Genomic DNA, 17159 nt, shown 5'->3' on the forward strand with positions numbered 1-17159 from the left:
TACCCCTGGGGAAGTACCTGGTATAGACAAAGAAAGGCTCTCCAATAGTAGTACTAAAACATTGAACATGATTTTCTCAAAAGTGAGTTTTTTTTTTTTTTTGATTGTACCTTTATTTAACTAGGCAAGTCAGTTAAGAACAAATTCTTATTTTCAATGACGGCCTAGGAACAGTGGGTTAACTGCCTGTTCAGGGGCAGAACGACAGATTTGTACCATGTCAGCTCTGGGGTTTGAACTTGCAACCTTACTAGTCCAACGTTCTTAACCACTAGGCTACCCTGCCGCCCCATTTACAAGTTGATCAACTTGCAAAAGCATAATTACTTTCCTGTTGTTTCTCAATATCCCCTCACGATCATGCATTCTTCTGTCTCTTCTGTAGCAGGTGTAAAAGAAACACAGGCCGGACAAGTACATGTGCAATGGACTATGGTCATTGTAGTTAATTACCACATTTTATGCACTAAACTATGTAGAATATTGGCCTATTGGAAACAACAACGCCCTGCTACATTGCACAGTTCAGGCGGGATCAATGCGTGCATTGAGCTCACAAAAAAAACACAGGCCGGACAAGTAGATGTGCAATGGACTATGGTCATTGTAGTTAATTACCACATTTTATGCACTAAACTATGTAGAATATTGGCCTATTGGAAACAACAACGCCCTGCTACATTGCACAGTTCAGGCGGGATCAATGCGTGCATTGAGCTCACAAAAAAAACACAGGCCGGACAAGTAGATGTGCAATGGACTATGGTCATTGTAGTTAATTACCACATTTTATGCACTAAACTATGTAGAATATTGGCCTATTGGAAACAACGCCCTGCTACATTGCACAGTTCAGGCTGGATCAATGCGTGCATTGAGCTCACAAAAAAAACACAGGCCGGACAAGTAGATGTGCAATGGACTATGGTCATTGTAGTTAATTACCACATTTTATGCACTAAACTATGTAGAATATTGGCCTATTGGAAACAACGCCCTGCTACATTGCACAGTTCAGGCGGGATCAATGCGTGCATTGAGCTCACAAAAAAAATTACATGTAATAAAAAATTATTGAACCTACATCGGTCAATTAGTTGTTTAAAAAACTACAACTAAACAAAATGTTGGTTAAATCGCTCAGCACTATGAGAGACAGCCTTTGTAACACAGCAAGTGTACAGGCTCTCTGTCCAGGCTGTTGACAGAGGACCTCTCTAATGTTATTCTGGCCATTTGAACTCCATTATGCTGTCAACACTTTTCTGGTGGTGGTGGCTGCTGGGGCCTAATCACGACTGTCAAACGAGTCTACATTCTGTGAATCTTCCCCCCCAAATCCCTCCTCCCCGATTCCCCAGTCCAGTCTCTTCACACCCCCCAGCGGTCTGACAACCTGATTGACACAGTATGGTGCTGCTTAACCTGCCCAAAACGCATGCCAAGACCCAGCAATTACTACCTCACTTAGCGCCAGTGTGTAACACTAATGTCACCATGGAGACAGATTGCAGCATCCACTTGGGCAGGCCTAAGTGCCCACACAGCCCATTTAAAAAAAATCTCCATCCCGCCCCAAACTCACCCACAAAAGTATGACAAACGAAACAAACAATTAAACAAACAGGCAACAAACAAACACAGGTTAAACCTCAGGCTGCAAAGGAAGGCCAAGATATAGCATTGTGAATTGGGTTAATATTACAAGTACAAAGCCTAGCAAGAGATCCTCTCTAGTGGATAAAAAGTTAAACATTTTGCCATTAATAAGGATGAGTCGTATTAGGCTACTACAGGTTCTCATTCACCGTTATTAGCCTGTCAATGTGAATTTACCACAGTCTCCTCTCCTCTGGTGACAGTGTTAGTTGAATGATTCATTGTGAAAGTCCACCAATAACACAGTGACATCAAGCATCACTCTGCCAGTGCACTTCACATAGCCTAAGGTAAGCAGAAGACTGCTGTGGCATGGCCCTGTGGTGGTTCTGGAGGTCTGGTCCCCAGAGAGAGCCGCGGTTATTTACCACTCTGATGCTCCAGGCAGGGCTGCCGCAGCCGGACGAGAGCTGCCTGGTCTTTGGGACGTTCCACCCCTCTGGCTGGTCTGGAGACCAGGAGGGGGAGCTCACACTGCTATGGGGGCTCCCATGCCATGCGCCCTAAGGTACAGGTAGGGGGGCCGGGTTGGGTGGGTGAGAGAGGGAGGGATTGAGGGGAGAAGGAGGGTGACAAAATGCAGCAACTTAAAAAACAAAGCCAGAGAAAGATGAAAACATAACAGGCAGATGCAGTGAGTTTAAAAGGCTGGTGGCTGAAGAAGCTTGTTGGGACCATTCAACACACCCAAAGTAAGAGATATGGCGCTAATAATGATGCTGTTATACATTCTGATTGGGGCAAAAAGCCAGGATATTATGATGCACATGATACTTTCTATATTGAAGCCAATCCAAGATATCTTTCATGCACACGAGTTGAGGCATGTTGTTTCGAGCTAGACGTTCAGAGAGAGCTTGCAAAGGTGAAGCAGAATCATGTTAGTCGGCGCAGCAACCTTGAATTCAGACAAGCAACAGCACCATGCAACAGCAGCAGGACGGAGAGGAGCAAGAGACCACAGCATCCTCTCGCCATGGCAACCGCATGTCACTGCCTCACTCATATCGCTGGCTTGTTGACAAAACACCACCTGGTTGCGTCGGACTGCACGACTGATAGCGCATGGCTCTTCCGAGGCAGAAGCACAGACTTGAAGACACCAAATCGGACTACACAGGATCCCACTCTATTCAAGCCTACATTTGATCTCCCCCAGGCCTGATCTAACAAATTAGTCTGTCTACACACAGCGTTTATTTAAGCAATAGGATATATCTGGAGAGAAAAGCACGACGTTGCAAGGCTAAACTCTCCTCAGCCTCATCCATAATATATCATAGCCATGTGTATGATTAATATCCCAGTATTATTAGGATTTGACCCAACCCGCATACTGTGTCTCTGATTAGTGGCTTGATGAAAGTGTGTTTGGGGGGGGTGGGGGGGATTAACAAAGCCCTAATGAAGGTATTCTAAGGAGAATGAGAACAGGCTTGTAGCCATCATCAGAGATGGACTGCCTTCAGCACATAAAACATGTACTAGGAATACCATGGAAATTGGATACTAGTCTAGGACAGGTGACACAGCTTGAAGTTATACTGTGGGATTGCATATGGGGATATGGGGATGTATATAAAGTAGCCTGTTACTATTGTCTATACATGTTGGCAGTGTGCTCCTATAGGGCAGTGGGGCAGTGTGTGTACATAAGGTGGTGGGTGTTTACAGAGTGGATCAGAATGAACAGGCAAAGTGTAGAGGTGGGGTATGGTGTGTAAGGTTCTTGGTAGGTGGTGTTTGCATATGGCCTAAGGAATAGGCCGTACTAATATTCAATTCTCATTCTGCAGTGTGGGAACCTAACTATTCTTCAGACTCACCATCAGTATTCTTCAGACACACCATCAGGGAATCCAAAACCAGGCCCTCTCACCCCTAAAAACTTGTTCGGAGGGCCCCCCGTTGTCACGTGTTGTTGGCGAAAGTCGGAGGGTGACGTATATAAAGTGGCGAGGGGATCAATAAACGCATCAACTTTGGGACACACTGGCGACCTGTATGATGCAATTCCAAATGTAATAATAAAACGAGCATGAAATTCTAATGAACAAATTCCCCCTATGGTTGCACAAGATATAAACCTCAGCAACAGTTAGGCTACCTCCCAAATGAAGTGGTTATTTCACCTGTTTAACCTGTCAAGACTCAAAATCAGACACAAACAAACATGAGTCAGAGGATTAGTCATGCCTCTCAATTCTTTTGTGTGATGTTGTGCAGACTCCAAACCTATGGTGCGTGTTGGGATAGCACTTCACTCTGGAGGCCGCAGTGGCTGTCTGCGGGTCTAATTAGCCCCTTGATCATTTTCACTCCCTCAACTTTGGGACACTTGTGCATATGGTGGCGGTGAGCACGAGCGTGCAAATTGAGGGGGATGGGCTATTTGGGATTCAGCTCAAGTGAAAATTGAGGCGGGAGGGTGAGAACAGCCGTGGTCTCTGCTGACGATACAGTTTGGCCAATAACCCGACATCAAACACACAGGACTCAACGGTTCTCAACTGCCACAACTGGCAAGTTCTCTGGGTTAAGTGTCCTCTGTAGCAGCAACACCCGTTTTTAACATATTCCAAACCACTGACATCATAGCCAATCCACCGCTCTGGGGCAGAGCACTCAGAAAGCTTCTCCTCCTCTCATCATTCAACACACTCAACCACAGAATGACCAACCTAGAGGATCACACAATTATGGTTCCTCTCCAGAGATTTCAACCTTTGATTTTTTAGATTCTCTTTGAAAATAAAAGACATAAGCCTAGATAATACATAAATAATACATCATATATTACACACAAAAAAAAGATTCTGAAATAGATTTTGAAGCCCTGGGATACAACTCTAAGAATAACACGTCAAGATTTGGATCTAAGACAAGAGCACCCAACACCCACAGAATTACCTGCTTCACCCTGGGTCTGCCTGGGGAGAACTTCCTCTTGGAGATGGCTGGCTTGCCCATGCCGATCTTAGGGGTGAGAAGTATGAGGGTGGTGGAGGGGACGCTGCTGCTGTGTTCCCCTGGGGCAGGGTGGGCGTGGAGGGGAGGCTCCCTAGGAGAGGGCCCCATGGTCCTAGGGGAGGAGTGGGTAGGGGAGGCAGCCATCTCTGCCAGTCTTTCCATGGATGTCTTGTAAGGCTTCTCCTCGATGGGGGGACTGTGATGGGAGAGTTTAGGCTTGTTCTCAGTCTCGGGGGTGGTGTCCATCTCTTCCAAGGCGCAGGCCCCCTCCAAAGCCCCACCAGCCAGTGCCTCAGACATAGGTTCCCCTTTCCTCTCCCTCCTAGCCTTCATTGCTGTCTCCAGACTAGAAGGACCTTCCACTTGTTCTACTCCTGAATTATCAGAAGCCGACACCTCCATGGGTTCTTCCTTGATGATTACGGAGGCGGTAGTTGGTTCTTTGGTGTTGGTGGGCGGGGTCATGATGTCCTCTGTGCTGGGTTTTAATGCCCTGTTTTCAGAGAAAGGTTCTGTCTTTACTGTCTTGGTCAGTCCTGTTACATCCTGTGGTTGCTCTGGCTCTCTTGACACCTGGGCTGGCAGGGCTTGTTTCTCAGGCTCCTGATTGGTCATTCCTGTTACGTCCTGTGGCTGCTCTGGCTCTCTTGACACTTGGGCTGGCAGGGCTTGTTTCTCAGGCTCCTGATTGGTCATTCCTGTTACATTCTGTGGCTGCTCTGGCTCTCTTGACACCTGGGCTGACAGGGGTTGTTTCTCAGGCTCCTGCTTGGTCATTCCTGTTACATCCTGTGGCTGCTCTGGCTCTCTTGACACCTGGGCTGGCAGGGGTTGTTTCTCAGGCTCCTGCTTGGTCAGTCCTGTTACATCCTGTGGCTGCTCTGGCTCTCTTGACACCTGGGCTGACAGGGGTTGTTTCTCAGGCTCCTGCTTGGTCAGCCTGGGAGACTCAGGACTCTTTGTTGAAGGAACATGGGTCTCCGCTGCTGGTTGCATTTCTAAGGAAATGAACAGAGATAGACATCACACGACCCGTCAGTAAAATATCATAATGAAAACCAACAGATGACAAAGGCTGTACCATTTGGAATTTAAACCAATATTTTCACATAAGAGAAGTTGCCTTAGATGGTGAAAGGCCTATTTTAAAAAATTATCGCTTTTATGCTGTGAGGGGATATTAAAGTAGAAGTAGAGAACGAACTATAGGCTGAGTAAGAGCAGAACAAATATTCTTGATACATTGATGGACTAGCAAAGCAGGCTATGAACCTAACCTGGATGTAACTGGCCCAGGTCCTTGTTGATAGACACCTCATCAGTCCCTTGCTCCACAGCAGCTGCTCCCACTGAGATGCCTGGGAGAGAAGCAGTGAATTATAGCAGTGAGAGACCAACCTGAAACCCACCACCAACTGTTCATTTGTCCAGACTCAGCCTCTTACAAAATGACATATTATGTAGGTAAAGATTGGAGTCATCATTTTCATCACAAGATATGGACATAATTAAACATTAATGGAGTGAAAATGATAGACAAAAAGAAGGGAGAGAAACAGAGGGGGAGAGAGAGCGAGAAACAGAGGGGGAGAGAGAGCGAGAAACAGAGGGGGAGAGAGAGCGAGAAACAGAGGGGGAGAGAGAGCGAGAAACAGAGGGGGAGAGAGAGCGAGAAACAGAGGGGGAGAGAGAGCGAGAAACAGAGGGGGAGAGAGAGCGAGAAACAGAGGGGGAGAGAGAGCGAGAAACAGAGGGGGAGAGAGAGCGAGAAACAGAGGGGGAGAGAGAGCGAGAAACAGAGGGGGAGAGAGAGCGAGAAACAGAGGGGGAGAGAGAGCGAGAAACAGAGGGGGAGAGAGAGCGAGAAACAGAGGGGGAGAGAGAGCGAGAAACAGAGGGGGAGAGAGAGCGAGAAACAGAGGGGGAGAGAGAGCGAGAAACAGAGGGGGAGAGAGAGCGAGAAACAGAGGGGGAGAGAGAGCGAGAAACAGAGGGGGAGAGAGAGCGAGAAACAGAGGGGGAGAGAGAGCGAGAAACAGAGGGGGAGAGAGAGCGAGAAACAGAGGGGGAGAGAGAGCGAGAAACAGAGGGGGAGAGAGAGCGAGAAACAGAGGGGGAGAGAGAGCGAGAAACAGAGGGGGAGAGAGAGCGAGAAACAGAGGGGGAGAGAGAGCGAGAAACAGAGGAGGAGAGAGAGCGAGAAACAGAGGGGGAGAGAGAGCGAGAAACAGAGGGGGAGAGAGAGCGAGAAACAGAGGGGGAGAGAGAGCGAGAAACAGAGGGGGAGAGAGAGCGAGAAACAGAGGGGGAGAGAGAGCGAGAAACAGAGGGGGAGAGAGAGCGAGAAACAGAGGGGGAGAGAGAGCGAGAAACAGAGGGGGAGAGAGAGCGAGAAACAGAGGGGGAGAGAGAGCGAGAAACAGAGGGGGAGAGAGAGCGAGAAACAGAGGGGGAGAGAGAGCGAGAAACAGAGGGGGAGAGAGAGCGAGAAACAGAGGGGGAGAGAGAGCGAGAAACAGAGGGGGAGAGAGAGCGAGAAACAGAGGGGGAGAGAGAGCGAGAAACAGAGGAGGAGAGAGAGCGAGAAACAGAGGGGGAGAGAGAGCGAGAAACAGAGGGGGAGAGAGAGCGAGAAACAGAGGGGGAGAGAGAGCGAGAAACAGAGGGGGAGAGAGAGCGAGAAACAGAGGGGGAGAGAGAGCGAGAAACAGAGGGGGAGAGAGAGCGAGAAACAGAGGGGGAGAGAGAGCGAGAAACAGAGGGGGAGAGAGAGAGAGAAACAGAGGGGGAGAGAGAGCGAGAAACAGAGGGGAGAGAGAGCGAGAAACAGAGGGGGAGAGAGAGCGAGAAACAGAGGGGGAGAGAGAGCGAGAAACAGAGGGGGAGAGAGAGCGAGAAACAGAGGGGGAGAGAGAGCGAGAAACAGAGGGGGAGAGAGAGCGAGAAACAGAGGGGGAGAGAGAGCGAGAAACAGAGGGGGAGAGAGAGCGAGAAACAGAGGGGGAGAGAGAGCGAGAAAGAGAGACGGTTGTTACTGATTGTCCTGGTTAGTGACATTTTGATTTGTATTTTTTTTATGCTGTTGTTGCTAATTAATCATTTCCAAAGTACGCTTCGCAATATGTACATTGTTACGTCATGCCAATAAAGCAAATTAAATTGAATGTGTGAGCGAGAGAGTGAGAGCCAGAGAGAGAAATAAAAAGTGGGCTAATACAGGCAGAAATATTAGATGCCCAGCAGGCTTATTGGCAGTGAACAGAGTCAGTTTTAACTGGGCATTATTTCAAATCCCACTCCTAGTTCCAACAGCCAAAGACGCATAGCTTTGATTTGTAACGTCAATCCTAGCTAGCAGTCTTTGATTGCGGTGGCTGTCCCCCTCACACACAGAACTGAACCACTGAGACGTGCAGATTCCCAGCCAAGTGCCCTCAAAGTAACCCAATAATCCATTACTAAGTCATGAATCTGTCACATAAAAAGCCCTAATTTCCTCATGGAAAAGACAGTCATCCATCTAGGCCAACACCAGATAGGAGGATTTTATAAACTCAATATTGGCTGAGGTTAACAGACCTGAGCTGCAGGCTGTTAAACACCTCAGGTTTCTCAACTCCAGCTGCTGCACAAAAAAAGTAAACTGGAGAACAGAGCCTGTGGTGCTCACTCAAAGAAAGCAATGGTTGCTTGGAAATCCAAGCAACGTTAGAAAACAATGGACTGCGTGTAGCTACAATCAACTTTGTAATCATCATCAATGCATTCTTACACACATACTCCGGTAGCTCATCCCACCTACCCTCAGAATTCCTGCTGACAGCTTAATACAAACTACAAACAGTCCCTGACATTTCACAAGTTCCCACAGCATCCCCGCTCTAATGATCCCATCCCTAGCAAACACACAACATGCACCTGCTGAGCATTTCTCTACTCGGAAAGGACTTTGAGTAACCATGACAACCTGCATATCAAGGTCTGAACTCTGATGACTGTGCAGCTCACAACACAAGCATATCTGGGCCTCAACACCCAGAGTCAATTACGAGATGAGCGAGCATTTCAAGCATCCTTGTATCCTTCGTACAAACACTACAGAGGGGTTTGTGTTATCGTTATCAAACCCTTACTGCTGATTACTGTCATCATGAACCCTTACTGCAGATTGTTATCAAATCCTTATTCCCCTTGTCTCCTTGCAGAAGGAAGCGATTGTAGACACACACACACAGCTCTATTTTACACAGATAAGCCATCATCGTGTCATATTTAATTAGAGTTCACACCATGGATCTGACAGTAGGCGGTATGTCTGTCATTAGATTCATGATAAGCCTGCTGCTAAGCCATGAGTGGATGAGAAGGATCTGGACAGGTATCCACAGCTCATTTTAATAACCTTAATTAACTTTACACTGGGTGGCAGGTGGGCCAGGAGGAGATTGGCTTGTAGTGCCATGATCCCACAAAGCCAATGTTTAGCTAGCCTATGCAACACCACAGCTAGCATATAGCCCAGCACCAAACATACACATATGTATAGGCCTGAAAGGACATTTGGTAAACCTGTCTGGGAGCAGTGATTGGATACGTAGCCTACATTGTGAATGACTTCCCTCATCTGAGGACAAGACAAGAGCATCAAACATATGCCAAAAGCTGTCAATATGACATTTGAATGGCTGACCGATCAACAGAGAGTGTAGAGTTGATGAAGTTTCGACAGGTGTGAGACCGGAGGGGCAGTGAATGGAGGAGAGGATGTAGGGGCCAGACAGTAGACAGGAGGTATGTGGCGGCTGAATTCGGAGCTAAACCAAACATCTAGTATGACCTAGTGCTATAGCCCTTGGTGTTCAGCCTCAGGCCTCTCGAGGGAGGCTCCGCTCCTCCAATCAATGGAGATGAAATGCTAGTAGATCAAGGCCCCTAGAGGTTTTTACCATCATAATCACCAGCCTCTCTCCAAGCAGCATCGCAATAAAACAAAAGCACTGCTACTTAGGACAGGAGCCACACACAGACATACAGGATTCTAAAGTGATCTGCTCCCCTTTGTGTGTGTGTGTGTGTGTATAATCGCAAGAGAGTGTGAGTGGTAAAGAGAGGGGATCAACTCAGGGGTGTTTTTAAAAGCCACATAGGCGATGGATCAGAATCTTGGACAACTCACTGCCTGGTTATCTGTCATCAGCACCGCTCCCCTCCCTCCACAGCAGACGGTGGACATCCAGGTTAGAACCCACTGTAATATACCCTGCAGCTCATTCACCTGCTACATTAATAAGTGCACCAATGACATCTTCCCCACAGTGACTGTACGTACATATCCCAACCAAAATCCATGGATTACAGGAAACATCCACACTGAGCTAAAGGCTAGAGCTGGCACTTTCAAAGAGCGGGACAATAATCAGGACGCTTGTAAGAAATCCCGACACGACCTCCGTGGAGCCATCAAACAGGTAACGCCGGTTTTGACACTCGTCGGATGTGGAAGGGCTTGCAAACTATCATGGACTACAAAGAGAAACCTAGCCGCAGGCTGCCCAGTGACACCAGCCTACCAGAGGAGCTAAATGCCTTCGATGCTCACTTCAAGGCAAGCAACACTGAACGATGCATGAGAGCATCAGCAGTTGAGGACGATTGTGTGATCTAGCTCTCTGTAGCCAATGTGAGTAAGACTTTTAAACAGGTCAACATTCACAAGGCCGCGAGGCCAGATGGATTACCAGAATGCATACTCAGAGCATGCGTACTCAGAGCATGAGGACCAGCTGGCGGGTGTCTTTACTAACATTTTCAAACTCTCCCTGACCCAGCCTGTAATACCTTCATGTTTCAAGCAGACCACCATTGTCCCTGTACCCAAGAACTCAAAGGTAACCTGTCTAAATGACTACGCACTCACATCTACTTTATAATGGCGCCGGAGGGGGTGGCTGCCGTTTTACAGGCTCCTAACCAACTGTGCTATTTCTTGTGTTTTCGCATTGTTTGTAACTTATTTTGTACATAACGTTGCAGCTACTGTCTCTTATGACCTAAAAGAGTGTCTGGACATCAGAACAGCGATTGCTCATCTCAAACTGGACAAAGATTTTTTCTTTAATGAGTCTGACGCGAAGGATATAGTGCTTCCCGGAGACAAGGCCCAAATCCCAGTCATTCGGGTGAAGAAAAGATGGAGATACAGGCGGTGAAGGTCGGGGTGCCTTGTGAGGATTCGTAGGCAAGTGAGTAAATAACCACTACCATTGGTTCTACTGAACAACATGCAATCACTGGAAAACAAACTGGATGAAACAAACGGTCGAGACTATCCTACCAACATGACATAAAAAATGGTAATATCTTATGTTTCACCGAGTTGTGGCTGAAAGACGACACAGATAGAGCTGGCTGCGTTTTCCGTGCATCGGCAGGACAGAGCAGCTACGTCTGGTAAGACGAGGGTCGGGGGTGTGTGTCTATTTGTCAATAAAGGCTGGTGCCATGTCTAATATTAAAGAAGTCTTGAGGTATTGCCCAACTGAGCACCTCATAATAAGCTGTAGACCACACAATCCACCAAGAGAGTTCTCATCTATATTATTCATAGCTGTCAATTTACCACCACAAACCAATTTACCACCACTAAGACTGCACTTATCAAGCTGTATAAGGCTATAAGTAAGAACATGCTCATCCAGAAAGGCGCACCTAGTGGCCGGGAAATTTAATGCAGGGAAACTTAAATCCATTTTACCCAATTTCTAACAGCATGTCACGTGCAACCAGAAGAAAAAAACCTCTAGACCACATTTACTTCGCAGACAGAGGTCCATACAAAGCTCTCCCTCGCTATCCTTTTAGTACATCTTACCATAATTCTATCCTCCTGATTCCTGCTTACAAGCAAAAACTAAAGCAGAAAGTTCTAGTGACTCGCTCAATATGGAAGTGGTCAGACGCGGATGTTAAGCTAAAGGACTGTTTTGCTAGCACAGACTGGAATATGTTCAGTGTTTTATCCAATGGCATTAAGGAGTACACCACCTCCGGTCACTCTTAATCAATGAGTGCAATAAGTTCCCCCTCAGGACACTGAAAAGATTTGGCATAATTTGGCAAAAAGTTATACAGCTGCACAATCGAGAGCATCCTGACCGGTTTCATTGCCGCCTGGTATAGCAACTGCTCGGCATTAGACCTTCAGTCGCTACAGAGGGTAGTGCGTATGGCCCAGTACATCACTGGGGCCAAACCTCCTGCCATCCAGGACCTATATACTAGGCGGAGTCAGAGGAGGGCCCAAAAAATATCAAAGACTCCAGCCACCAAAGACTGCTCTTTCTGCTACCGCAAGGAAAGCGGTACCAATTAATCAAATGGCCACCTGGACTATTTACATTGACACCCCCTTTGTTTATACACTGCTGCTACTCAGTTTATTATCTATGCATAGTCACTTTACCCCTACCTACAGTGTTAAGTACAGGTATGTGAACCCTTTGGAAATACCTGGATTTCTGCATAAATTGGTCATAAAATTTGATCTGACTTTCATCTAGATCACAACAGACAAACAGTCTGCTTATACTAATAACAAACAATTATTTGTTTTCATGTCTTTATTGAACACCGTGTAAACATTCACAGTGCAGGGTGGGAAAAGTATGTGACCCCTTGGATTTAATAACTGGTTGACCCTCCTTTGGCAGCAATATCCTCAACCAAACATTTGCTGTAGTTGCGGATCAAACCTGCACAACGGTCAGGAGGAATTTTGGACCATTCCTCTTTACAAAACGGTTTCAGTTCAGTAATATTATTGGGATGTCTGGTGTGAACTGCTCTCGAGGTCATGCCACAGCATCTCAATCAGGTTGACGTCAGGACTCTGAATGGACCACTCCAGAAATCGTATTTTCTTCTGTTGAAGCCATTACTTCTGTGAATTAGGTCGTTGTCCTGTTGCGTCACCCAACTTTTGTCGAGCTTCAATTGGCGGCCAGATAGCCTAACATTACCCTTTAAAATGTCTTGATAAACTTGGGAATGCATTTTTCCGTCAATGGTAGCAAGCTGTCCAGGCCCTAAGGTAGCCCCAAACCATGATGCTCCCTGCACCATACAGTTGGGTTGAGGTTGATGTCGCTGTGCTGTGCCTTTTTTTCTCCACACAGTGTTGTGTGTTCCTTCCAAACAACTCAACTGTAGTTTCAACTGTCCGAGAAATATTGCCAGTAGCGCTGTGGAACATCCAGGTGCAGTTGGCAAACTTCAGACGTGCAGCAATGTTTTTGGACAGCATTGGCTTCTTCCGTGGTGTCCTACCATGAACACCATTCGTGTTTAGTGTTTTACGTATTGTAGACCCATCAACAGAGATTTTAGCATGTTCCAGAGATTTCTGTAAGTCTTCGATGACACTCCAGGATTCTTAACCTCATGACGCATTCCGCTGTGCACTTGGAGTCATCTTTGCAGGACGGCCACTCCTAGGGAGAGTAGGAACAGTGCTGAACGTTCTCCATTTATAGACAATTTGTCTTACTGTGGACTGATGAACATCAAGGCTTTTAGAGATACTTTGGTAACCCTTTCCAGCTTCTTGCAAGTCAACAATTCTTTAGGTCTTCTAAGATCTCCTTTGTTTGAGGCATGGTTCACATCAAGCAATGCTTCTTGTGTACAGCAAACTCAAATTTTGCAAACTCAAATTTTGTGAGTTTTTTTTAATAGGGCAAGGCAGCTCTAACCAACATCTCCAATTTCATCTCATTGATTGGACTCCAGGTTAGCTGACTCCTGACTCTAATTAGCTTTGGGAAATACCATTAGCCAAGGGGTTCACATACTTTTCCAACCTACACTGTGAATGTTTAAATTATGTATCCCGCCTGTACAAGAGGAACACCTATGTCAGAATGCTGTTCATTGACTACAGCTCAGCATTCAAAACCATAGCGCCCTACAAGATCATCACTTAGCTCCAGACCCTGGGACTGAACACCTCCCTGTGCAACTGGATAAAATGCAGGATTTGGCCAGATATTGCAATTGTGATTTTCAAACCAGTGTCAGGGTAGAGAACATCACTTCTAAAATGATATCATATGAATTAATACATTCTGTGCTAACTGAATACAAAACCAAATGACATTTTTTCATTGTTATAGGCTACATATGATAATAGATAGGATTATTACACCTACATATATTAACCTTTTTTTTTTATATAATCATTATTGACTTTAAAGTCATTATTGACTAATCGCAGCAGTAATTAATGAATTAATAACATGAGTTACCATTTTAAAATGATGAGTTCTTAAATAACCTAAGATCTTTATTCAGGCAACAATAGGCTGCAGATTGAATAGAAATCTTATGATTGTGTAATTATGTATAAGTAGACTTAATCATTATTATAATTCAAATTATAAATCAAAGTGATTTATACTTTTTTCTATTTACGCAAAGTGCCTTTAAAACATGTAACATTTGGTGCAGCTTGTGTCCAAAACATTGGATTCTGGTCCAGTCACTCAATGCGACATGTTTCATCATCTCCCTTATTTTTTGTTGTACAGTGTTGGGATGGTGAATATGTGCGAGATGGAATCTTGTATTTCCTGTCCACCTTCATCGTCTTTATGAAGTAGTCTTCTCTGACTGTGTAAATAGGAACCGTGTCTTTGGCTGTGATCGCGCCTGTAATTTCTATGTGCCTGCGCGGGATGTTCTTTCATAGGGCGTTACACTTCCAAACGCATCGGCAATCAATGCCTGTTTAACATAGGGTGCCGGTTGTGGCTGATGGGCATTGCAACTGTCGATCGCTTTTTTTGTTGTTGTAACTATGCAATTGTCGTAAAGTTGAGGATGTTTATTCTTAATTATTCAATAAATAATAAATGTTGCCTCGTTGTCGCCACAACGGAGGGACTTTTTGCACAACACTTGCATTTAGTTGATATCGGTATGTCTATAGCCGCAATACTCCCATACCACTGAAGAAGTGCCCTTCTTTGGCACCAAATCGACGTTCTCTTTAGAACCTGCAGCACTCGTGTATCCGACACACATGCGGTAAAGCCACAGAGTTCCTAAACCTTATACTGTAAGGTCTTTGGTAAAGCCCTTTCTCTCCTGCCAGCATCTAGCAGTGTGCTCTAAGCAGGGAGCGTGTGCATGCCATGCAGAGAGAGAGCCCACTTGTGATTGGTCAGCATCCTCTGTGAATGTAGAGCGAATTAACGAATTAGCACATCTCATTGGAGGAGGTATATTAGTCTGGTTGTTGTTGTATTAATGGAATGTCAAAGAAACAAGAAAATCGCAGCCTATTGCGATATGGATAGTGCACGTTAATATCTTAATTTCGATGAATTGCACGAATCCTCGTGCAGCCCTAGTAAGTCCCCTCCTGTTCACCCACGACTGCGTGGCCGCACACGACTCCAAAACAGTAATTCAGTTTGGGGAAGTGGTAGGCCTGATCACCGACAATGAGACCACCTATAGAGAGTTGGTCAGTGAACTGGCCGTGTGGTGCCAGGACAACAACCTCTCCCTCAACATCACCAAGACAAAGGAGCTGCTCGTGGACTACAGCAAACGGAGGCCCGAGCATGCCCCCCTTGTGGCAGTAATACCCCATAAAAACAATTATGCCCTTGGGCTGAATATAATAATTATAATTCCCTTCTCCTGGTTGCCAATCGCCATGCTACACAGCCACCTCTCATTCACATGGCTCTCTCAATTCTTAGCCAATCCCAGCTAACACAATTTAGCTTAACTTGCTAAGAAAATACAAACTAGCTGTTTGCAGATGTAAGAAACAAAAATGAATATTGTAATTATAGAACGCTTGCGGATTTATACTAAGATCAAAGTGGAAACAACATCGTTGTCATCAACATTGTTGCATGTGGCTGCGGGTAGCCTAGTGGTTGGAGTGTTGGGCCAGTAACCGAAAGGTTGCTAGATCGAATCCCCAAGCTGACAAGGTATGAATCTGATGTTCAGCCCCTGAACAAGGCAGTTAACCCACTGTTCCCCGGTAAGCCGTCATTGGACTAGGTCTGTGTGGAAAGCGGCATGGAGAGAGAGAGAGAGCGAGTGGAGAGGGATGACTCAAGTAGTGGAGTAAACTATAAAAACAGACGTTACACACAGCGTATCACATTTAACAAACCAAACATCACCTTCTATAACAGCATTTGAAAGTAAAAACCCAAACCGGTCCGTGCATCAGTATAGTACAATATAGTAAAATACGGTATACCGCCCAGCCCTAGTACGGAGTACGACCCAGTCAATTACTGGGGCCAAGCTCCCTAGCGCCCAGGACCTCTATACCAGGTGGTGTCAGAGGAAGGCCCTAAAAATTGTCAAAGACTCCAGCTACCCAAGTCACAGAGTGTTCTCTCTGCTACTGTACGGCAAGTGGTCCCGATGCACCAAGTCTGGAACCAACAGAACCCTGAACAGCTTCTATCCCCAAGCCATAAGACTACTAAATAGCTTAGTTAAGTTAACCAAATAGCTACCCCGACATTCTGCATTGACCCTCTTTGCACTAATCCTTTTGACTCATCACATATGATGCTGCTACTGTTTATCTATCCTGGTGCCTAGTCACTTTACCCCTACCTATAAGTGTTGCACGGTATACCGAAACATCTGTACTTTTCAGTATTCTCATTTTTGTCACTTAGTACTTCTTTCAAATGTGTCTCACTTCATATACGGATTGAGAGGATCGAGTGTCTAGTAATTTGTCTAAATCTTCAAGGGGGCAGTAGCAAGCTAGGATACTTGTGCTTGCAGCTGACACATCGCAAGCCACTTTTGAGAAGCAAGCGAGAGAGGAAAAATGCCGACATCATGGCATCTTCAAACTAAAACATACCTCCAAGCTCCAAGTTTGAAGATGCCATGATGTCGGCATTTTTCCTCTCTCGCTTGCTTCTCAAAAGTGGCTTGCGATGTGTCAGCTGCAAGCACAAGTATCCTAGCTTGCTACTGCCCCCTTGAAGATTTAGACAAATTACTAGACACTCGATCCTCTCAATCCGTATATGAAGTGCAGCTCGTTGACAAAACTGTTTGAAGAAGCTTCCTATGGTAATAGGTGTTAAAGCAGTGCAGTGCCAGGGAGGTTTTATTTCCAAAACGACATAAACGACTTTAACCATTGTAACGTTGTCATTAGTCTACTAGCAACTACATTTCAATTATTTTTGAGTGACAATGACATGAACATACACTATATTTACACAAAAGTATGTGGACATCCTGTCAAATTAGTGGATTCGGCTGTTTCAGCCACAACCCGTTGCTGACAGGTGTATAACATTGAGCACACAGCAATGCAATCTCCATAGACAAACATTGGAAGTAGAATGGCCTTACTGAAGAGCTCAGTGATGGGGCCTCCCGAGTGGTGCAGCAGTCCTTAGGCTGCGCCGCTGTGCTAGAGGCGTCACTACAGACCCGGGATTGATACCAGTCTGTGTCACAACCGGCCG

The 17159-nt window shown here is 45.9% G+C and overlaps 1 protein-coding gene across 6 annotated transcripts in view; it reads right to left on the bottom strand.

The window, feature by feature from the left end:
• Positions 1–17159, bottom strand: part of LOC109871531 (histone-lysine N-methyltransferase 2C) — a 134579-nt gene that overhangs the window by 75102 nt on the left and 42318 nt on the right. For 4 of the 6 annotated variants that reach the window (XM_031807280.1, XM_031807282.1, XM_031807279.1 and 1 more), the window contains exons 12-14: positions 5907–5987; positions 4570–5627; positions 2028–2162 (exon numbers count right to left, since the gene is read on the bottom strand). In XM_031807280.1, the coding sequence (XP_031663140.1) occupies positions 2028–2162; positions 4570–5627; positions 5907–5987 (1274 nt within the window). The remainder of the gene's footprint in view (positions 1–2027; positions 2163–4569; positions 5628–5906; positions 5988–17159) is intronic. The other 2 variants (XM_031807281.1, XM_031807283.1) reach the window with 2 other exon arrangements.

The sequence above is a fragment of the Oncorhynchus kisutch genome, linkage group LG27 (assembly GCF_002021735.2).
Source record: "Oncorhynchus kisutch isolate 150728-3 linkage group LG27, Okis_V2, whole genome shotgun sequence".
Taxonomy (NCBI): domain Eukaryota; kingdom Metazoa; phylum Chordata; class Actinopteri; order Salmoniformes; family Salmonidae; genus Oncorhynchus; species Oncorhynchus kisutch.